Source organism: Panthera leo, chromosome B2 (assembly GCF_018350215.1).
Source record: "Panthera leo isolate Ple1 chromosome B2, P.leo_Ple1_pat1.1, whole genome shotgun sequence".
NCBI lineage: Eukaryota > Metazoa > Chordata > Mammalia > Carnivora > Felidae > Panthera > Panthera leo.
The window spans coordinates 95,935,082-95,957,359 of NC_056683.1; the positions used below are offsets into that span (position 1 = coordinate 95,935,082).

General features: G+C 47.3%; 1 protein-coding gene across 2 annotated transcripts; it reads right to left on the reverse strand.

Moving 5' to 3' along the window:
- Positions 1 to 1,345: 1,345 nt before the first annotated feature.
- BEND3 (BEN domain containing 3) lies at positions 1,346 to 21,113 on the reverse strand. 2 transcript variants are annotated; one of them, XM_042939475.1, is made up of 3 exons: positions 21,077 to 21,113; positions 20,374 to 20,576; positions 1,346 to 7,204 (listed from the first exon to the last, which is right to left on the reverse strand). In XM_042939475.1, exons 1-3 carry the CDS (start codon positions 21,111 to 21,113, stop codon positions 4,958 to 4,960), a joined length of 2,487 nt encoding a protein of 828 aa, XP_042795409.1. In that variant the 3' UTR covers positions 1,346 to 4,957. The 2 variants fall into 2 exon arrangements, with proteins under 2 accessions (XP_042795409.1, XP_042795410.1); XM_042939476.1 differs by lacking the exons at positions 20,374 to 20,576; positions 21,077 to 21,113 and adding an exon at positions 11,407 to 12,381.
- Between the last annotated feature and the right edge of the window lie 1,165 nt (positions 21,114 to 22,278).

The following is a 22,278-nucleotide window of genomic DNA, read 5'->3' on the forward strand; positions in this document are numbered from 1 at the left end:
GCTTAGAGGATGTGGGTGATAAAGGACACCACTGACTTGCATTTGTTTTTGGATCTGAATCTTTGTGTGTTGTGACTCAGGGATGCTTTAGTACCCGGGATGGTGTGGTATCGTAGGAATGGACATACGGGTTTAAACCCTGACACCGCCATCTGCCAGCTGTGTGAACTTGGGCAAGAAACATACTTCTTTCTGCTTCCTTACCACAAAACAGATAATAACAGTACCCAAGACACTGAGTTTTTGTGAGAATCAAATGAGATAGTACGTACACCATTCAGGGCCATACCTTTCTTAACAGGCACAATTATGGGACTTACCTCACAGGGTTCTCGAGAGGATCATAAGGTACGGTTCTTGGTGTGCCTGGCATGTGGCTTATACTCAGTGAACTTTAGGTGCCATTACAGCGAGTAGGCAGTGAATGTTCATTCCTTTCCCACCACTGGCGGGGGGCTGTAACTTATTTAGAAGCTCCCTGAGCATCGATTGCACCTCACCATCCCAATGATCGTAATAATTTAGTGTGCAGTTCTTACCTCTGAGAACTAGATTTGTTAAGTAAACTCCCACATATTGAAATTCTGTGACTTTCTTTTTGGTAGAAAATGAACATACCTACAGCCAGAATGAAAGAATTTAGTCTTCCTTCACGTCTTGCTTAAACTTGCTACTCCAGCCCCTGACCCACCCTAGCCTGCTGAGGAGGCTTACACACACACACAAACACACACACACGTCAGGATTCACAACTGAGCACAAAGCGGCTGTAGGAAAAGTGTTCCAATCACAAGCCACAACTTCCTTTGTATCTTTGTGACCCCTGGGCCAAAAACAACGTTTCTCTGACAGCTTGAGATACTATTGTTACTACGAATATTAAAGTTAGTAATTTGTCATTAGCCAAACAGAAGAGGTGAGAGGAAACACGCATCCTTCCTTTTGTTATCAGGTAATCATATTAGTTTTGAGGAACCAAATCCCATTTGATCCAAAAAAAAAAGTGCCATGAAGCTCTGCTACCTTGGCAGCAGGGCTGGTCTGGCACCTGACCAGGAAAGGTATGAAAAGGTCAAATGTACCTCCCACTGTGTGGCCAGGAAGTGGTTTGTGTAGAAAAGGGCTAGGACTTATTTGGCGACCTCTCATTCAGCGGTGGCCAACTGCAATCCTCTGTGGGCTGCAGCCCTACAGGCAGTGTGGCAGCCCCAGAGGCTGGGATCCCCCCTGAGCGGTCACGCCCTCCCCTGGGAGGGGGGAAGACAAACCAACAAACCGACCGACACAGGTTCTGGCAGACCTGTGCCCTAAGAAAACAAGATGTTGCCAACACCATATTTTTTTCTAGTTTTATAACATTTTATATAACTCATAAAACAGTGCTTGTATAAAAATTCACACACAGTTGCTAGAGAGCATACAATTTCCAAAAATGTCCTGGGTTTTTGTTACATTCAGTTTTCTAAGGATGCACTCAAATCAATGGTAAAATGCAGACATTATGTGGTATTTCATTATCTTTGGTAAAACTATTCCCATTATTTTGTCTCCTCACAGTATTAACTCTGATATCCACTTTGTGCAGGGTCTGCTATCACTAGGATGTCAGAAAAACATTAAGGCTGGATCTACACGAGGCAAGTATTTCCAAAAGCCAGGAACAGCCCCTTGGCCCCCACGTCCACCGCACGCCACTCTCCACACAGCCAGGCAGGGTGAGAGGTCGCAGTGACTTCTCCCCGGGGGTCTCAGGACCCCATCCCAATCAGACAAGAAGCAAACATTTGGTGGGGGAGGGGGGGGGGAAGGGGTGGAAACTGAGGCCATCTCTGTAGGAACGCAAGTGGCCATGCTGCGGTGTGTGGTCAGGCCAGTGACTCTTACCATTGAAACAGCTAATCCTTTCACCACTAAGTAGATCCCATTGGTTGGTTGATGATTGCTGCTGATGCGGCACCCCCTCCACCCAAACTTAAGAAGAAAGGAAGATTTGGGGCCAACGCTGAAGGGGGAGGGGCACACTTTTGCCCATGACACTAGACAACTTTATTCCCTGTCAAACATTTGTTGTCATGTAGACACAGCCAAAGTGAACTGAAGCAGGATTAGAACACTTAGTACATTCATGACTACCTTCATACATTCTTTTAAAACTTACTAACAGAGAAAACGAGGGACACTACCACCTACTGTGACTGGCTATTTTACTTACCATCAGAATGTGTCTGTGCTAATTCTTTAGTTCTCCAGATACGAAGAAAAAAATAACCCCAGAACAAACAAGTAAAAACCCATGAATTTAGATGGGGAGGGGGACGGGGTTTACCAACACATTTTATGGAAAACATTAAATTTTGAAAAAAGTTAAGTATTTTGTACTTCTATTGCTTCGTGTAAAAAACTGCCCTGGAGCCTTGGAGCCCACCTGTATGGCTGGAGAACGAGGACACCATACAGACAGACACCTGCAGGTGTTTCCCGGTGAGACAGTCCAGAGGGACAGGAAACAACTTCCCAGAGTGCGTCCACCTCTCTTCTCTAAAAGGGACTCTAAGATTTGGGGCGGGGGTGGGGTGGGGAGGAGAAGCCCTACGCAGGAAAGGTATTAAGGAAACCACCAAAATAACAGCTTCCAAAAACTGAACATGCTCTAGGCTGTGAAGAAACACATTTCATTCCTAGAACCTGTTGATTTCTCTAACGTGGGTAGATAGGACTTTGCGTTATTAATAAATGATTGTGCTTCTGAAGTTGCAGGGTCAGAGTCCACCCTCTAGAAAGCAGGGCAATTTTCGCATGGCTTGGAATCCTCTTGGACACCTCCTAGAGACCAGAACAAATTCCATGGCACTCTCCAACCAACAGGGCTGGCGGGCGAGAGCGCCACCGCCATCTTTGGGTAGGGCGCGTGCACGCGCACACGCGCACGTGTGTGTTGGAGAGACTAAGGCATAGAGAAAGGCCCAAGTGAGGAGGAAAAAGTGAGTTTCCTGGATGCTCTAGTCCCTTCTTTCCAGGCACAAAGAGGCTGAGCTTGTTATTCCTATAGGCCCCCTTCATCCCACTTAAGTTGTTTCGTAGGAAGAAAATGTATGTGCACGTGTGGGTGGGTGTGGGTGTAGGTGAGAGAGTCCTTAAGTCCCTGTGCATTTCTAAATTGCAATAATTTAGGGCTGCAGTTTCAACAGAAATAATCTGTAAGTGACATTTAAAAGCGAATTTACTAAAGTTAGATCAGCAACTTTACATTGCTCAAAATCTTGTCATTAAAAAAAAAAAAAAAAAAAGCCCTCCGGGTGTAGGCAAAATTACGTCAAATAGCCACCGGAACTGAAGTCCTTATCGGTTGTATAAAGAAAATTCACAGATTGTTTCGATTACTTCTGCATTTTAAGGTAGCAAAACATTAAGCCACTAGGCTATTCAATCAGCAACATCCCACAAGGGTTTTATGACTACCCTGTGTGATTCAGTTCATTTTCCGAGTTTCTGGTAGGATGTATTCAGCTTGGGTTACATTGTCTCCTTTCCCTCGTAGGGATTGGGACCCCAAAGTCAGGTAGGTAAAGGTATTGTTTTTCAGGACTTTACGTGCTGGGGAATTTCCCGATTGGTAGTCCTGGAGAGTATGCCACTGGCCCGGAGCCGTCTGGCCTTCCCAACCAGTGAGGAGAGGAGATGTCTTACTCCGAGGCCAAGTGACTGGCCAGGTGTAGGGCGGCAGAGCTCCTCGGGGGTCCGAGGGGACAACTGAGTGGACTCTGGCAAGGGACAGGGGAGCCCCATTTGAATGACCTGTGACCTTCCAATGCCAAATATCCCCAAGAGGGCCCGAGGCCTGGGCTTGCCCTGAGGAACAAGGATGTGCTACCGACCGGAGGGGCTAACACTGAGGTGTGGTGAGACCACCAGACAGCTCCCAGAACCTGGGTGTCACACAGATACATACACGGAAAGTAAACAGCTTTGGTGAGCCCAAAGGGGCCCATCCTTAAACAAGAAGCTAAACACCCACACAGACTGTTTTCCAAGGAAATGTGTCTGCCCCTCCAAACAGCATCCTTGTGTAGAGAGGGAAGGGGGCAGTGGAAGGACACAGCTCAAATGACATTGTGTACGTGTTTCCACGTCTATCTACATTCATATCATCATCATCATCATCATCATCATCCAGTGTTCTCGTCTACAGAGAGTGAGCACGACATTCTACCCACATGGCAACTACAAACAGGCCAGGCCGTGTGAGGCCCCTTCCTCAGCACCACAGTGGAAGGGAGAACACGACCATGGTGGGAAAGGACATCACACTATTCCATCCCTTCTACTGCCATCCAGGGGGCATCTTGATCCTTCTAAAATCAGATGTAAAAGACAAGGTCAGGAAAATTGGTCTCTGTGCCACCTGAAGCTATTATTGGCCATCATGCATGAACATGGCACTTGTAAAAATTTCATAAATCTGAAACCATCTTAAAAAAAAAAAAAAAATCCCAGCAACTGAAGTCATCTTACAGTACTTCATCTCAAATATTTAAAAGATATTTTTTCTAAGTAAAATGGCCCCCAAAGAGCCCAATGATTTTTTTTTTTAAAAAGGGTTTCTTTTTAATTAAAAAAATTGTTTGATAAAAATGGAAGATGTAAAATGTGGGCAGAGGAACAAGAGAGTTGCTGAATATGCATCTGAAATTGCAGGGGGGTGGGGGGACACAGCCCAGGAGAGAACCACTCCTGAGGCCTCTCTACTCTCACGGCTCAGCTCTCCCCAACTCCTGCGGCACCACTGGGGCACAAGACAAAAGTCGTGAGCAGGAGAGACCGAACGCAAGGCTTCTTTCCTGTGGTTGGGTGGTGTTTACGTGTGCAAATGTAGTAAGCCACTCCCCACTGACATAAGGTGCGTGTCTGTGGATACCATTCACTGCTCCAAAAGAACGCTCAGTCCCCGGGGCGCCCGTCACTTCTCCACTTTCTTGGCTTTCTTCAGGATGTCGCACTTTTTCCTGTTGGGGCGGCGGCACCGCTCGTCGATGCTGGGGATACACTCGTAGTGCCACACCTCTTCCATCTTCTCCACCGGGTAGACGGCCTCCACGTAATGCCGGATGAGCCGCAGCCGCGTCGGATCCAGCTGCTTCTTGTTGCAGGCACCGGAGTGGTTGTACTGCAGCCGGAGGTTCTCGGCGGTGAAGAGTTCCGGAAAGAGCCTGACCAGGAGCCGGGCGGCGAAGTTGCCCACGGAGAGGCTCTGCTGCACGATCTCACGCACCTCCTTGTCCGACAGCAGGTACGGTGAAGGCACCGGGAAGTCGGGCGAGGGGACCACCAGCTCGTCCAGGGGGATCTTGCAGAAGTCCTTGCTGCTTCTCTCGGGCGGCAGCGGGGGCCCCTCAAACTCCTCTCGGAACCTCTCGGGGTTGATTGCATAGCTCGCCAGGTCCCTGCACTCGGGGCCCGGCACGTGCACCTTGCGCTGCTGCTGGTAGGAGCGCCGCTGCTCAGTGTCCCGGCGCCGGCAGCGCTCGTCCAGCTTGCCCACGAACTCCAGCGTCCACACGCGGTCGTTCTTGGCGCGGGGGTAGAGCAGCTGCACGTAGTGGCGGATGAGCTTGATGCGCGACGGGTCCAGCTGCTTCTTGCCCAGCGAGCCGCTGCAGTTGTACTGCTTGCGCAGGTTCTCGTGCGTGAAGAGCTCGGGGAAGAGGTGCACCAGCAGGCGCGAGGCGAAGTTGCCGATGGACAGGCTGCTCTCGTAGATGCTGCGCAGCTGCTCCTTGCTGAGCAGGCAGTCGGCGCCCGGCACCTCGAAGTCGGGCTGCGGGATCTCCAGCTTGTCGAAGTCGATGGGCACCAGCCAGATCTTCTTGGAGCGCCGGCCAGGCCGCTCGCCCTCGAAGCTGTCTTCCACCTTGACCACGGAGATGTCGTCCGGCAGGCTGGAGGAGTCGTAGCAGTCGTCCCGCGCGGGCTCGCCCTCGCTGCCCCCATCCAGCGCCAGGCCCTCGAGCTCATCGTTGAGGCGCTGGGCGCACTGCTGCAGCCAGGCCTCCTCCTCCTGCATGTCGGGGAAGTAGATCTCCGTGTAGTTGCGGATGATCTGCAGCCTCTGCGGGTCCAGCTCCTGCTTGCCCCCGTCCCCGTAGCAGCTGTACTGCTCGCCCAGCTTCCGGTGGTCGAAGAGCTCGGGGAAGAGCCGGTGGAGAAGGAAGACAGCGAACTCGCCGGGGGACGACGCTTCGTCCAGGAACTCGGTGAGGTCCTGCGTGTCCACCACATGGTCGGAGGCGATGGTGCTGCTCCGGTCCAGGGACAGGGCCTCCTCCTGGTCCTTGTTGTCCAGGAAGTGGCCGGCGTCCACCTGCTCGGCCTCAAAGAAGCCGGGGACCTGGCCGCCGGGCTGGCTGTCCTCCATCTCCCGCTGCGCCCAGAAGCGGCTGAAGAAGTCGTTCAGCTGGGGCAGACACTCGGCCTGCCACACGGCCGTGTCCTTCACCGAGGGGTAGTAGACCTCCACGTAGTTGCGGATGAGCTGCAGGTGCAGCGACTCCAGCTTCCGCTTGGCCGCAAAGCCGCAGGCACTGCAGCCGCGGGAGAAGTCCACGTCGCTGAACAGCTCGGGGAAGAGCTGCACCAGCAGGCGGCAGGCCAGGTCACCGCCCGACAGGCTCTGGTCCACGATCTGCTTGAGCTCGGCCGCCGTGAGCTGGTACTCCGGGGGCGGCTGGAACTTGGCCACCATCTCGGTGGGGCTCACCTGCTTCTTGATGCGGCTCACCTCCAGGGAGAGCAGGTCCACCTTGCTGTGCAACTGGGACATGTTGGAGGACAGCGTGTTGAGCATGTAGAACATCTTCTGGATCAGAAAGTAGATGTTGGGGTCACCGTCGGTGGCCGCTGCGGCGCTGCCACAGTCCCGCTTCTGCGGCTCGTTCAGGAGCCGCAGCGGCGAGGGGCTGTTGCTGGAGTTTGCCTTCTCGAAGAGCTCGTACGTGTTGAGCATGTCCCCGGCGGGAGGGTTCTTCTTCTCCATGATCTTGTGCGAGATGCCATACAGAGGCTTCTTGTAAGAGGGGGTGGTCACCTCGCCACAGGGCTCCTCCTCGCCGGGCCACGCGGAGCCCAAGTTCTTGCCCCTGCTGGCCTGCTCTCCGTTGCCCTGGCAGGGCGAGCAGTTCTCCCGGTTCCGCATGCCTGCTAGGAGCGCCTGGAAAACAAACACCGTGTTAGGGTGTTCCGGTTTACTACATGAAACGCAGGTCTCGGTCACACGGAGGTGCCAAGGTCAGTCTTGGAAGCACGCGAGAAAGCACCGCCCTCGCCCCTATTCACTCTGCTGGTCCGGGAACACACAGCTAACACAAACCTGCACCCCTGTGCCAAAACAGCTCGCTCTTCCTGCTTCCTAAGAGAGGCTCGGGCTGGACCTGGAAAAAGTCAGCTTCCTGCAGGACTCCGGTGCTGCACTTCCTGCACACAGGGCCTGCGGGGCAACAGTGCTGCTGGGGGCAGGAGATGCCACAAGGACTAGAGAAGCCCCTGAGGTCACCTCACTGACCCGGGCCTCCATCTGCTCTCAGGCAGGCATAAGGACTCCTGCCCACAGCAGCTCCAGAAGGCAGCGGCATGTCTTCCAGTCCACAGCCTCTAGGAGAACAGGTGTCTCCACTCCAGATGGCTCCCGAGGTGCACAGTGGTATGTATGCACAGGAGAACTGGGGTCTGCTGCAACTCTACCACCGCCTGGAATGACATCTTATCTCAGATCGGAAAAGGGCTGGCCCAGAACTGTCCCGGGGCCTGTGCAACTGTGGATTCCATGACGTGATGGGCTCGCCCAGGTTTCTAAGTCACCGTCTCCCGTTGGTCCAGCGGCCCTTCTCAAGCAGATTGCAGGAGACAAGTAAGCCCCGATGTCTTAAGGCAGCCACCGCACATAATGAATTAATGCCTCTCCTATGTATCTACAAGGGTACTTGCCATGTACTATCCAGCCTTGCTCAGCAAAGGACAGTGAGAGAATTAAACCCTACCAAATTGACTTTCAGGGATGATTTCCTCAACTCACCCAAGGATAGCAGGGACACTCGTCAAGTCCACTGTTACAGGACTCCCAGGGCAAGCTCCAGATACCCTTTAAAGACCCCAAAGCCTGAGTCCAACCTCCACGGCCAGACAGCCATCACCCTGGCCATCTGGGAACCCAGAGTGCTTGCTGCTTTCACTGGTGGTCTCCCCTGCTGCCAGGCCCTGGACAGGCCAAGAGGCTTATTTACGTATATGTGGACAAGTGATTTTCAACACAGGCCCCAAGGAGATTCAGGAGAGGAAGCACAGTCTTTCAACAAATGATGCTGAACAGCTGGACATACATATGCCAAAACAAACAAAAACTACCAGCCTACATGCACCATGTAAAAAAAAATTAACTTAAAGTGGATTGTGGGTGTAAATGTAAAACCTAATTTAAAATTCAAACACTTCTAGAAGAAGACATAAGAGAAATCCTTTATGACCTTGGTTTAGGCAAATATTTCTTAGACATGACACCACAAGCACAATCCGTAAGAGAAGAAAATTGACAAACTGGACTTCATCAAAACCACAAAAACTTTTGCTCCTTAAAAGACAATATTAAAAGAAAGAAAAACAGCTCACATTGGAAGAAGTATTGGCAAGCCATCTATCTGATAAAGGAGCTTAATCCAGAATCCATAAAGAACTCTCACTCAATGACATACAACTCAATTAATGATTTCAATAGCCACTTCGAACAACATATATAAATAGCAAATAAGCGTGTAAAAAGATGCTTATTAGTAGCAGGCAAGTTAAAACCCACTCAGAGATACCTCATCACTCCTACCAAAATGGGTACAAACAAAAAGACAATACCAAGCGCTGGAAAATGTAAAGGAACTGAAGCCCTCCCATACTGCTGGTGGGGGGTATGATATGGCATAACAATTGGTAGTTTCTTAAAAAGATAAATATACATGGCCCATACGACTTGGGTATTTCATTCCTAGATATTTATTTACCAAGGAAAAAGAAAGCAGTTAATCACACAGAGATTTGTACACAAATGTTCATGGCAGCCCTATTTGTAAAGAGTCCAAAGCTGGAAACCCAAAATTTTATCAACAAGTATACAGATAAACAAACTGTGCTATATTCATAGGATGGAATACTACTCAGCAACAGAACTCATACATGTACTACTACTCATGAGGAGTCTCAAAATAATTATGCTAAAAGAAGCCAGGCAGGGGAGCCTGGGTAGCTCAGTCAGTTAACTATCTGATTCTTGATTTTGGCTCAGGTCACGGTCTCATGGTTTGTGAGCTTGAGCCCCACATAGGGCTTTATACTGACAGTGCGGAGCCTGCTTGGGATTCTCTCTCTCTCCTCTCTCTCTGCCCCTGCCTCGCTCGTTTGCAGTCTGTGTGTGCACGCATGTGCGCTCTCTCGCTGTCTCTCTCTCTCTCAAAATAAGTATTTTTTTAAAAAAGAAAACAGTTAAAAAAAAAAAAAAGAAGCTAAACAAAAGAGGCCATGCTGTATGATTCCATTCGGAATCATGTGTTCAGAAACACAAACTTACCTACCAGTGATGACAGAAAGCAGATTAGTGGTCACCTGGGGGTGAAGGAAAGATGCAAAGTGGCACATCGAAACTTTAAGGTATTGGGTGATTCCTGTTTATTATCTTGATCATGGTGATAGCCTCACTGGCATACACATATGTCAGAAAGTATCAAATGGGTAGGCTTTATGTATTGTGCCATTCGTTGTAGTTCATTCCCAACTTAACCTGTTTTCGACAAATGTTAAACTTGACCCCCAAACTTACTGGAATACATTTTTGAGGGTTTAATCGAGCAGAAGAGCTAACTGGTGAACACTGGTAGGTGTCACAGGAACACGCAGGGCCGAAGCACAAAGTGTTTGCTGTTACTGACAGATGTGTGCCCCCAGCAACTGCAGAACTGAGAAGAACAAAGTCCATCCTTTGGATGCTTCACACCCAGGGAAAAATATGGTTGGTGTAGGGTGGCCTAGGCCAGGGCTTCAGAAACTCTAATATACATGTGAATCACCCGGGACCTTGTTACAATGCAGATTCTGGTCCCTGAACCTGCATTTCCTCTAATTTTTTTTTTTTAAGTTTATTTATTGTTTTAGTAATCTCTACATCCAATGTGGGGCTCGAACTCATGACCCCGAGATCAAGGGTTGCGTGCTCTTCTGACCAAGCCAGCCAGGCTCCCCTGGGCCTGCCTTTCTAACAAGCTCCCAGGTACTGTTGGTCCTCTCTGAGTAGCAGAGGCCTGGAAGACCGTGTCTGCTCTCAGTTTGTCTCACCCAGGCAGATTCAATGTCATTTGTAGGACTTCAAATAACTAATGCCAGCACAAAACAGTACATGATGTGTTTTTCTCTTGTAGCCTGAAAAGGGTAGGGAAAAGAGACAATCTCAAACAGTACATGATGTGTTTTTCTCTTGTAGCCTGAAAAGGGTAGGGAAAAGAGACAATCTCGAGAGGCTAGATTTGCAATGGCATGTGGGCAATAAATAGGTAGGTAGGTCTAAGGTGAAAAGAGAGCAATGAGGCCACATGAACATATAAAACTTTGATCCTTCTAAGCCACCCACAAGTTATATTTCATTTAAATATATGGATCTTCTCTTGTGGATAAGGGAATAATCTGACTCACATTACAGTAAGTAAGATTCATTTTTTGCCTGCCTCTGTTGATAACAACAATGCAAAAGAAAAGCTACTCTACTCTGTAAGAACCTGAAGATAGAAAAATTCTTTTTTTTTTAAGTTTATTTAATTTTGAGAGAGAGAGAGAGAGGCAGAATCCGTACTGCCAGCACAGAGCCGGACTCGGAGGCTCCATCTCAAGAACCGTGAGCTCATGACCTGAGCCGAGATCAAGAGTCAGACTCTTGGGGCGCCTGGGTGGCGCAGTCGGTTAAGCGTCCGACTTCAGCCAGGTCACGATCTCGCGGTCCGTGAGTTCGAGCCCCGCGTCAGGTTCTGGGCTGATGGCTCGGAGCCTGGAGCCTGTTTCCGATTCTGTGTCTCCCTCTCTCTGCCCCTCCCCCGTTCATGCTCTGTCTCTCTCTGTCCCAAAAATAAATTAAAAAAAAAAAAAAAAAAAAAAACGTTGAAGAAAAAAAGAGTCAGACTCTTAACTGACTGAGCCACCCAGGAGCCCCTGAAGATAGAGGAATTCTTATAAGGGTTATAATTATCCCATGGAGCTGGCCAATACTTTCTTCAAGGTTTGTTTGCATAATGTAATGAAGGGTCAAAGGCACCTGGCCTGGCCCTCCTCCTCCAACCCATGCTTCTCAGGAACAGAGGACCAGGAGCCACTGGGGTGGGAGAAGCCTACCGTGAAGGACCTGCCGCCTGCCCCTCTCCCTGCTGGGGTCTCTTCACCAAGCTGCCCCCCATCGTCATCACACTGTATGACTGTTACATGATAGGACCATGTCATTCCTGAGTCTACCCCCACCCAGTGCCTTGCAAAATGCCTGGGACACAGAATTGCTCAATGAATGTTTGTCAGCCACAAGCACGGACGGTTAAAACAGGGCAAGGTGTTCTAAGATTCTCAAATACGTGCTTTCAAAAAAGGAGCTGTTCAGATAGGCCACTAGCTTTATGAATAACATGTCTGTAGAGAGATATAAAAGCGTGGATAAGATCTCGGCTTGCACTGTCCTCTGTGACCTTGGCCAAATCAAATGATTTTTCATGCCTCAGCTTCTAGTACCTCAGGGATAAATAATGGTATGTCTCACAGGGTAGTTATGAAGACTTAACGAGATAATGTACAGAAAGCACTGAGCCCTGTCTGAATCACAGTAAGTGCTTAATAAATATTCACTGTTAGAATATAATTATTATTAAGCAGTGATATTCCCAAACCAGAGCAGAGGTAACACAGTGGGCTTTTTATTAAACTAGTTGTAATGATTACTCTCAAGCAGTAAACAAAAGGAGGACTTTCCTATAATGCATCAGGGTTAGTCACTCATGGAAGGCACTTCTTAGAGGTCTGTTTGTCCTAAAGACTGGGGGCGGGGGAGGAGCACAGGACATCAGAGCTGAAGGTGGGGTTTGAAGCTCTTTACAGCAATTTTGCTCTGCTATCAGACAGAGAGCAAAGGATTCTGAAGGGAGGGAGGCAGGGAGGAAGCCACACACACACATCATAAACTTGAAGAAAGGAAGAGATGGAGAGGAAAGTGTTCACTCCAACACTGGAGTGGAATTGAAACTGTGGGTCATGACCCATTAGTTAAATGATGAAGTTCTTTTGGTGGGTCATGACCAGCATAAGAAGGGAGAAAGATTGAGGAAAGGCAGAAGAAAAAAAAAAAAAAAAAAAAAAAAGGAAGGGAGGAGGGAAAAAAAAGAAAATAGAATAGAAAATATCAGAGCGCACTGCACATAGTAAGTAAATTCGGGAAAGTTTTGCTTTGTTTCTGTGTCTGTACATTTACATACAAATCCATGTACGTGAGTTCTGTTTCTCAACAAGGTGAATTTATTTACAATTGCACACCGCTGAAAAGCACAGCCCTAATAAATTCAAACTGCCTTATTTGCTAATTCCTGTAGGCTGTAAATTAGATTTTAGCAACTTATTCACCATTAAATTCAATTACACCAAAATAATTTTGGAAGTCCTATGGATCATGAAATTACCATGAGGTTTAACCAATATAGAGGAATTTGAGTTTCTAATGGCAATCATTAAAAAAATCATAAATACGTTAGGAGTGATTTTAGAAAAAGGGTCTTTGCTTTACAAGTGATCCCACTAATACATTTAAAATAGGATTTTGGGGGCACCTGGGTGGCTCAGTTGGTTGAGCATCCAACTCTTGATTTTGGCTCAGGTGCTTAAGATTCTCTCTCTCCATCTCTCGTTCTCCCTCCCTCTGCTCCTCTCCCCTGCTCATACACTCTCTCTCTCTTTAATAAAAAAAATAAAGTAAGATTCTGTGCAGAGATCACCAGAAACTCACATGCCATGCAGCAAAAGTACCCATGTTCTAGAGAGAGATCTCCGTAATTAACACCCAGTGTAGAGAGTAAGTACAAGGGAAATTTTCTGGGTGAATTGCCTGAATACCAATAACAAATAGAAGTCATTGGACTCCCCCACATTCCTACACAGGCAGAAGGCCAAAGTGTATCAGAACTGGAAATCCCCTCTATAGCTCTCACTGTTCAGGATCATTAATAAAAATATTGCAGTTTCTACTAAGCATGATAGAAACACTGCCATCAGTAGAAACATTTTTGGCTAACTTGCCTGAATAAAAAAATTAAGTTAGAGTCCCAGTAGAGGGCAACATTCCTCACTCCCAGGGACCTTAGATACACAATTCAACACAAAACACAACACAAGCACTAAAGACAACGTTCTTAGATATCCCCACACTGGTGTCCTGTCAGCTCAGTGTCCCAATTAATTCCACAAATGCTGCCAAGGCGACAACGAGCTGGCCGCATTTGCCGCTGATGATAAAATCTCTGCTCAGCTGTCTAGGAGTATCAAGAAATCTTTAAATCTGTGCTACTTGGCACTGGGTGTCTGGCTGACACGTCCCCAATTCTCTGAGGCTCATCTTCCAGCCATATGGGAACTCTGTGCGCAGCTCGGCTCGGCAGTGCCAGCATCTCCTGGATGCGGTCGGGGCATTTCATTCCACAGCTAATACCCTCAGACTCCAGCGGGAAGGCCCAAATCCCTTGCTGGAGAATATAAGCAAAAAGAGGATGATATTGGGCTCCAAGAGAGCGTTAAGTAGACCATTTAGGGGAGATTCCACGTGTCCGTGTCCAGCTACACCCCAGGGACTGGGTCACCATGGAGATCCTTCAAGCATTAAACTTCTTCCCCATATGACTCCGAATCTGAAGGCCGTCACTGAATTCAGGCTGACAAATGATGAGTGGCCAACCGGTGCCCAGAGAGTCAGCAAACTGGAACACCAAGAAAGCAGCACGCCTTCCAGAGAGTAGAGAGTAGAGAATCAATATGGCATCAAGGGTAGACCATGTGAATCAACTCCTAGGGGGCCAGGCATGAATAACCAAGGCAGAGGTGGAGCTTACCTTTTTCATTTTCAACAGAACTTTCCTCTTCATCATCACCATCACCATTAAATGACCAGATACCATGAAGTCATAAGGTCTGGCAGACCTCTCTGCCACACAGAGCCAGTCAGCAAAGAGCACTGAGTACCTAGCATCCGGCAGGCACCGTGCAAGGCTCTGGGGACACAGGAAACAAGCTAGACAGTCTCTGACCTCATGGCTTTTACCCTTCGGGTCATCCTTATACTGTTAGCGGATGAAGAAATTGCTGTGATGCCTGAAGAAATAAGAACCTGGGAGATGAAGCAATCACAATGGAGAAGAGACAGGCCAGGGGGGTGGCAAACTGTCAGGGCAGGTCATTTTCAAAGGCTTCTCACAACATCTTAAAAATACCCCACAGCCCCTTAACTGTGGCGTTCAACTGCACAGGTCCAAATCAAGCAGGCTTGAGAGCACTGACTTCTCGGAGCCTCATTAAAATGGGAATGCACGGTACCTATCTGCGACGGGTGCTGCAGAAATGACTTTGAATCTCCAGCTGGTACCACAGTCTCCACCACTCAGGAGGTAAGCGGCAAATGTGCACTGAATGAAATGACATTTCCATTCTCCGATTGAAAAACAAAACGCAGTGGTGCTTTAGAATTAAAAACAAACAAAGAAACAAAAACCCGCAGCAGAACAAAGCTAACGCCTGCCTGGCATACAGCGCTTGAATATCACCCCCACTTCCGTGAACAAAAGGATGATTACCAATAAAAATGTTGGCTACTCACCTCCCACATCTGCTGTATTTGGCTATGAAGCCTTTTCCAGTGGAGGTGCCAAATAAGTCTTTATACAGTCTTTTGTTAGGTTTTTTGAGGGAGGTTTTACATTTCTTCTAAGTACTGTACTAAATGTCACTTACGAGTCACCAGCACTGACGGGAGTCTGGATGTGACGTACCTCTGGCACCAGGGCTACCGCTCAAATCCTACCCCCACCCTTCGTCCTCCTCCCTTCTTTGAGGTTGGGGGATAAGATGGAAGGTGGTCTATGTTCTGACTTGGATGGTGTTCAGAATCAAGGGTGCTCAGCCTGGGGTGTCCTAAAGGATGTCAGATGGTCTCCCTTGGCAATGCTGTGCCACTTAAGTTCCGATAAATGTGAAGGGAGGCAGAGGAAGACTGACCACAAGGGATGGGAGCTGGAGATGGGTGCTGGGAGGCAGCAAATATACAGTTCTGAAGGCTGACACGGGACAAGCCCTGCACTGGGCTCGCTCACACATAAGAAACCAATGAGATGAGCAGTATTATGCCTCATCACCATGGGGGACCCTGAGATGTGGGAGGTCACGTAATTGACCAAAGGCCACAGCGAACTCTCCCCGTCTGACTCCCGAGTTAACTATTTACTGTTCCTACGGGCTGGATCAGAGAAGGTGGGGCTCGCCTCCCAGACGCAGGGAGTGCGTCTAATCAGTCCTGGTATTTCATACCAGGAACAAGCCTGCCCCACTGGCATCTTGGCACTTTAACTTCTATGCCTGAGTTGACTCATCTGTCTAGTAGAGCTAGTAAATTCTCTCATCACTGGCCTGTCATTTGGATTAAATAATGAGTGGTGTATTTGTCAAGTGGGCACTCAGTAACTGTTGAACTTCCTTTCCACTTTTTTGGATTACCGCTTGTTTTGGCCTCCTGGCTCCTCTTGCCTCACTCGGCGGTAAAAAAAAAAAAAAGCTGCATTTACTCCCCCCAGCAGCGATGACACTGTAAGCAGCGATGACATATGTAAGGAGGATCAGAGAAGGGGTGCCTGGGTGGCTCAGTCAGTTGAGTGTCCAACTTCGGTTCAGGTCATGATCTCACAGTTCGTGGGTTCAAGCCCCACGTCGGGCTCTGTGCTGACAGCTCAGAGCCTGGAGCCTGCTTCAGATTCTGTGTCTCCCTCTCTCTCTGCCCCTCCCCTGCTTACGCTCTCTCTCTCAAAAATAAATAAACATTAAAAAAAAAAAAAAGAAGGATCAGAGAAAATTCAGGGGGAGAAGCATAAAGCATTATTCACTCTGAACTAGGACTAGTGCCATTTTGAAAAATCAACATATGCTATAATTTCATAAAACTGATAGATTGTTTCAAATTCCCAAAGGTTCTGAGGCTATTGATTTACTGACACATCAACTTACACAGACTTTTAAAAGGAAATACAGAATTCACATGACACATTTCTGCAAGGAGCTCAAGAATTTCAAAAGGTTTATACCTACATATATTCTTTTTACAGAATAGGAAAGCGTGCACAGGTATCAACCTCATCTTATGCACAGTAAGGAGAAGAAACAAAACTCGTAAAACACCCAAATAAAATCCAGGACTTAACAGGTCTTTTCCAATCTAAAATCTAACACGTCAGAACTTCACGCTATATCCAATCTATTGAAAAGTAAACATATATGCCCAATTAGAATATGTAAATTGAACAAGTCATATTAGAAATATTCAAATACATTTTGGTTCCCTTTTCTCCAAACATGTCTGAATTTGGGGTGATGCCCAAAGCCCCATTGGAAGCCTGCTGCCTCGCCAAATCGAGAGGCATCTGAAACCTTCACATCATTCGTGTGATGTCCAGGGAGGCCCCCCCACCATGAATCTCGATGGAGTCGCAGCCCAACGCCAAACCTTTTCTGACTTGCTTCCCACACTAAGGATTCAACTAAAATACAGATCCTAAGAACCTTCTCCCTCCCTCTCTGCCCCCAAGAATTCGCAGACACGCCCTGCTTCTCTGTGATGCCACTCCAACAAAACTGGACGAAAGGATAAAGACTGACTCCACTTGTGCACGGAGACAACGGGACGACCTCGGACCGCCCATAAGGCCACAACCCAGCCTACACATGGTCAGAATTCCTTCCTGTTGTGAGCGCTTGTTGTTCCTTACTGGACTGAACTTTTCTAAAAACGGCCACAACACTTCCCCATCCCCGTGAGTTTGCTGTGCCTACTGTCAGAAGTGGAGTCTACACTTACACCCTTGTGTCTCGACTGGCCCACGGGACTTTCTGGCCAGTGGGACGCTAGCGTGCGTGGCGATGCAACCCGAGGTGTGAAAAGTGTCTGTGCTTCAGAGCTTGGCCTCTCTTGCTCCTGGGAACTCTTCCACACCACGTGCACAAGCCCGGACTAGCCTCCCAGTGGGTGGGACTGTGCAGAAAGGGAAGCTGCAGCCAGTGCAACCAGCCCTGCGGCCTTGGGGAAAGGGGGCGGGGGGTGAGGCCATCCCAGACCACCTAGCCCCCCATCAGGTCAAACCAACTCAGAACCCCCAGCTGACCCACAGAACTGTGAACAAATATGGTGGTGGTGATTTTAAGCTGCTAAGATTTAAGGTGGTTTGTCACAAGGCAAGAGTGAACCAATACACTCAACTTTGTGTTTCATTTCTCGAACTCTGCCTTTACTGGCAAACTTGAAGTTGTGTACAGAATTGATCATAAGCAGAGATGTAGTGTGTCCCACAGAAGGAAGCGTCTTTGGCAGTTCCTTTAGGAACTGAACATAGTGCTTCTCAAACTTCTCGACACTTGCAGGACAACCTCTGGGCATCTAACCCACATGGAATCGCTCACAGAGGGTACTAGCTTTATGCATACGGAACGTATGCAGCACTACTTGTAAGAACAAGGAAGTAGAAAACACCTATCTAGCAATCGTTAGGGGAAAGGATAACAAATTACAGTGTAAAATACAACAGAAGAAAAAATGGTTACACGTTTCTCTAACAAGCTATGCTACTAACCATCTTACTACTGCTTCCACTCGCCCAGCACGGATCTCAGCAGTTAGGAGTCTGAGATTTCATCCTCAATCATTACGTACTCCTGGAAACTGCCATCCACACACGGAACTTTCCCCCAGAGTCAAAAGGCATGCAATAAGTGACTGATTTGGGCAGCCAGAGTCAAGGGAGGGATATCTACATTAATCCTTTGTTAAAAATGCTCATATAGGAGTGCCTGGGTGGCTCAGTCGGTTAAGCATCCGATTCTTGATCTCGACTCAGGTCATGACCTCACGGTTCATGAGTTCGAGCCCCGCGTCGGGCTCTGCACTGACAGTGAGGAGCCTGCTTGGAATTCTCTCTCTCCCTCTCTCTCTGCTCCTTCCCTGTTTGTGCTCTTTCTTTCTTTCTTTCTTTCTTTCTTTCTTTCTTTCTCTCTTTCAAAATAAATAAATAAACTCAAAAAAAAAAAAAAAAAAGCTCATACAGGTATAAAAAAATCTCAACTAATCTCAACTTTTTTTCAGGGCATGATAGATTTTTAAAAATTTATTGTTGGAATATTATTCATGATAGTCAAAAAGGGGAAACAATCCAAATGTCCATCAAGTGCTAAATGGATAAACAAAATGTGGTACATCCACAAGGGGATATCATTTGGCCATAAAAAGGAGTGAAGAATTCATACATGCTACAGCATGGATGAACCTTGAAAACATGCTAAGTAAAAGAAGCCACACAAAAGGTCACGTATTCTATGATTCCATTTACATGAAATGCCCAGAACAGACAACCCTCTAGAGACAGAATGTAGATGAGTGGTTCCCAGGTGCTCGAGGAGGGGAAAGGGAAGGGACTGGTACAGAGGTTCTTTGTGGGATGATGAAAATATTCTAAACTTATTATAGTAAGAGCTGTACCACACTGTGAATATACACAAAAAACCCACTGAATTGTACAATTTAAATTGGTGAATTGCATAATATGTGAATTATAGCTTAATAAAGCTGTTTTGGGCGGGGGGGGGGGGGTGTGTGCAAATAAATAAATAAATATCTCATTCAGTGATCCATGATGTGGAGTGCAGGGTGGTATTCATTATAACATAAGCATTTACATTTAAATGCTGGAGAAAATCTTACTCTCATTGTTTTTGCTAATTATAGAAAAGCAAAGTTTTTACTTATTGAAAATTCATTACATCTCTACAATCCATACATTTCCAATTTATTTGGATTTGCCCTCACATCTAATAGAACAAAATTAAAACAAAACAGTAACAACCCAAAGAGTCCCAGGCTGATGCCCCATGGTGTTCTGGCTAACGATAATAGGCTTTGAAAACATGGGCTCTTTTGGACAGACATGCAGAACTTGAAATGCCTATTTGGGTCCCCCAAAGAGAGAGAGAGAGGAAGAAAGAGAAAGAGAGAGAGAGAGAGAGAGAGAGAGAGAGAGAGAGAGAGACTGTGTGTGTGTGTGTGTCCGTGTGCCTAGGTTGGAGAGCTTGGGAAAATGTCTAAGAATTTAAGGTATACTGTGCCAGTCCACGGGGAGGCACGGAGGTGAGGTGTCCTGGGCCAGACCCCTGATCTCCCAAAGCTGCTTCTCTCTCCTCAGTCTTAAGTATTCTGTGTATGTGTCTTGTCTCCCACCCAGACTGTAGATTGCTAGAGGGGGCCACCATGGCCAGTTTGATTTTCTCTCTCTCTCTTAGAATTCAGCCAGGTTCAATCTAACCAGCAGGTGATTTTTTTTAAAAAAAAAAAAAGCAAATTCAGGGGCGCCTGGGTGGCTCAGTTGGTTAGGCATCCGATTTCAGCTCAGGTCATGATCTCACGGTTCATGGGTTCGAGCCCCACGTCGGGTTCTGTGCTGACAGCTCGGAGCCTGGAGCCTGCTTTGGATTCTGTGTCTCCCTCTCTCTCAAAAATAAACAAACATTTAAAAAAAAATTTTCTTTAAATAAAAAAAAAAAAATAAAGCAAATTCATAAAATTATAAGTTAGTGGGTAACAGGCATGTTACAAAAGAATTCTCTTCACAAAAAGATTCACCGGACACGTGCTCCTAACATAAAAGATCAGTTTGACTTGGGAAAAGACCTCCCAACCCTCAACTTTTCAAGGAATCTGTGTGCAGTGTATACTATGTAAAATGTGGTAGGCTTTAATGAACAGTCCTTGCTGTCAAGTGCTTATTTTCCCTGTAGAGCAAAGCAAAACAAAGAACTCAAAAGCAGGTGCATTGTGGAGACTCCCCTAGCCCCGTAAGGAATCCAGATGTAGGTAAGAATTGTAGTCGGAGAAGTCACCTTCTAGAAACCTAAGCCATCAAGGGGACAGCTGAGATGAAAGCCTTCTCGCGCCCAGGCATTCAGCAGTTGCCCGGACGCTCACAAGAAGAGAGACAGAGCATCTAGTCAGAGGGTCAGAGCCCAAGCGAACAGCGGAAGGAGCTGGGCCCTCACCTCGGGAATCAGCCGCCGCCTCTTCACGCTGGGGACAGAGTCAGGCTGGCCATCGCAGCCCGGCGGCTTTCGCTTGCTGGAATCCTGGAGGGCAGGGAAGACGCTGTCCAGAGGGTGCTTCTCGGAAGACCTGGAACTCACTGAGCAGTCCAGGGCAGCATCTTCGGCCTCTGTCTCCACTTTCACTGTGTTATTTTTTAGAACTGTGGCAGAGAAGAAATAGGGCTCAGTGGGAAAGACCACTGGGCCGCTGGGAGATTAGCAGGGTTCCCTGAGCGGCAGGGTGTTTGCGGGGTGCCCTCTGACACTAGCACCCAGGTAAGAAAGTCTAGTCACAGTAAAACTGCGCCTTCCAACCTAGCAGTTTTTATCTTACCACATTAGTGCTATACAATAAAATCACGATCCGAGAACATTTTGTTCAAAACTGGTTCTAAGGTCCTTTTTGGGGGGAAAGAGCCGAGACGGAGAGAAAGAAACAAATACTATCTTTTAAATGATACTTTTAAAAAAGTAATTCTGGAAAGATACATACGATACTTAGAGCAGGTGTACGGGCAGAGGGGGATAAGCAGGCGTGGGAGGAGACTTTCCACGGATTTTTCATTATGTATCTTTTTATATTTTGAACCATTTGAGTGTATGACCTAATAAAAAATATTAAAATTAAAAATATGTTTTAAAAAGAAGCTTTTTTTTTTACCTTCTTCTACATCTTCACTGAATTCAGCTGAGTTCATCTTCTATTCCACTAAATGAAAAGACAAAGACAAAGCCTTGATTTATTTCTTAATTTTCCGTCCCCATGAGAAATTCCCTTACCCTCCCAACCTGGCTCCGGGTAATGGAGGGTTAAGCCGAAACTGTTCCTCAACATCATGGAATGCATCCTCTTAGTGTTGTCCGCAGCTGCTCAGAAACAGCCAGGCCTTCTGAACACCCTCTGCAAGCACGTCCCCCAAACTTCATGTCGGCAGAATGCGTCTTAAAGCATGAGTTTTGCTTTAAGGGGTGGTGTTGTTTGAGAAAAGCAGGTCTTACAAAAAGACCTCAGTTCGGATGATCTCCTATTAGTCCCTGCTTTATCAATTCCAGCCACAGACTGCAAAGACCAAGATGCAGGCCATGGCTCCTCTGGGCACGAGTGGGTCTTAGACTCCAGGTGGTGCAGAAAGACCCGTGCTGCCCATGGTGCAGTCATCAGTCACACGGCCACCGAGGACTGGAAATGTGGCTGGTCGAAATGAAGACGTGCCGTAAGGGTAAAGTACACACTGGATTTCAAAGACTTAGCAGAGCAAAAAAACAGTGTAAAATATCTAATAATTTTTTATGTCAATTACACGGCGAAATGATGTCAGCTATCTTAAAATTAATTTCACCTTTTCTTTTAACGTAGCTACTCGAAAATTTTAAATCACACGTGTGGCCTGCATTCTATTCTTATTGGATGGTGTTAGTCTAGCCCTTCCTTCCAAAGCAACAAGAAGAGGCAGTGTGGGTTTCTAAAGTTCTTGAGCTCCACATAATCTGCTCCAAACCTTTCTTTTTCCTGATGAGGGAGCAAGGCAGGAGGGGGCGGGGGGGGGGGGTGCACAGAAGAGCGAGGGGGACTGTATGGGCTGCCAGGTTTGGTGCAGAGCCCCCGACTCCCACTGCCCCGGCCAGAATGGAATGGAATGGAATGATTAAAAGCACCATTAATCTTTGAGATTCTCCGAACTACCCTAAATTACATAACAGCATCCGCAAATAGCATAAGGTGTGAATGAGGGAGTAGTGTTACAAAAGAATACACATGACAGCCTTTACTGTTGACACCGAGGAGTTGCGGTTCCCACAATTGATTAGGCTGCCTACAAACATGGAGTTCCCATTTTGGTTAAACATCAGAGGAGAGCAGAA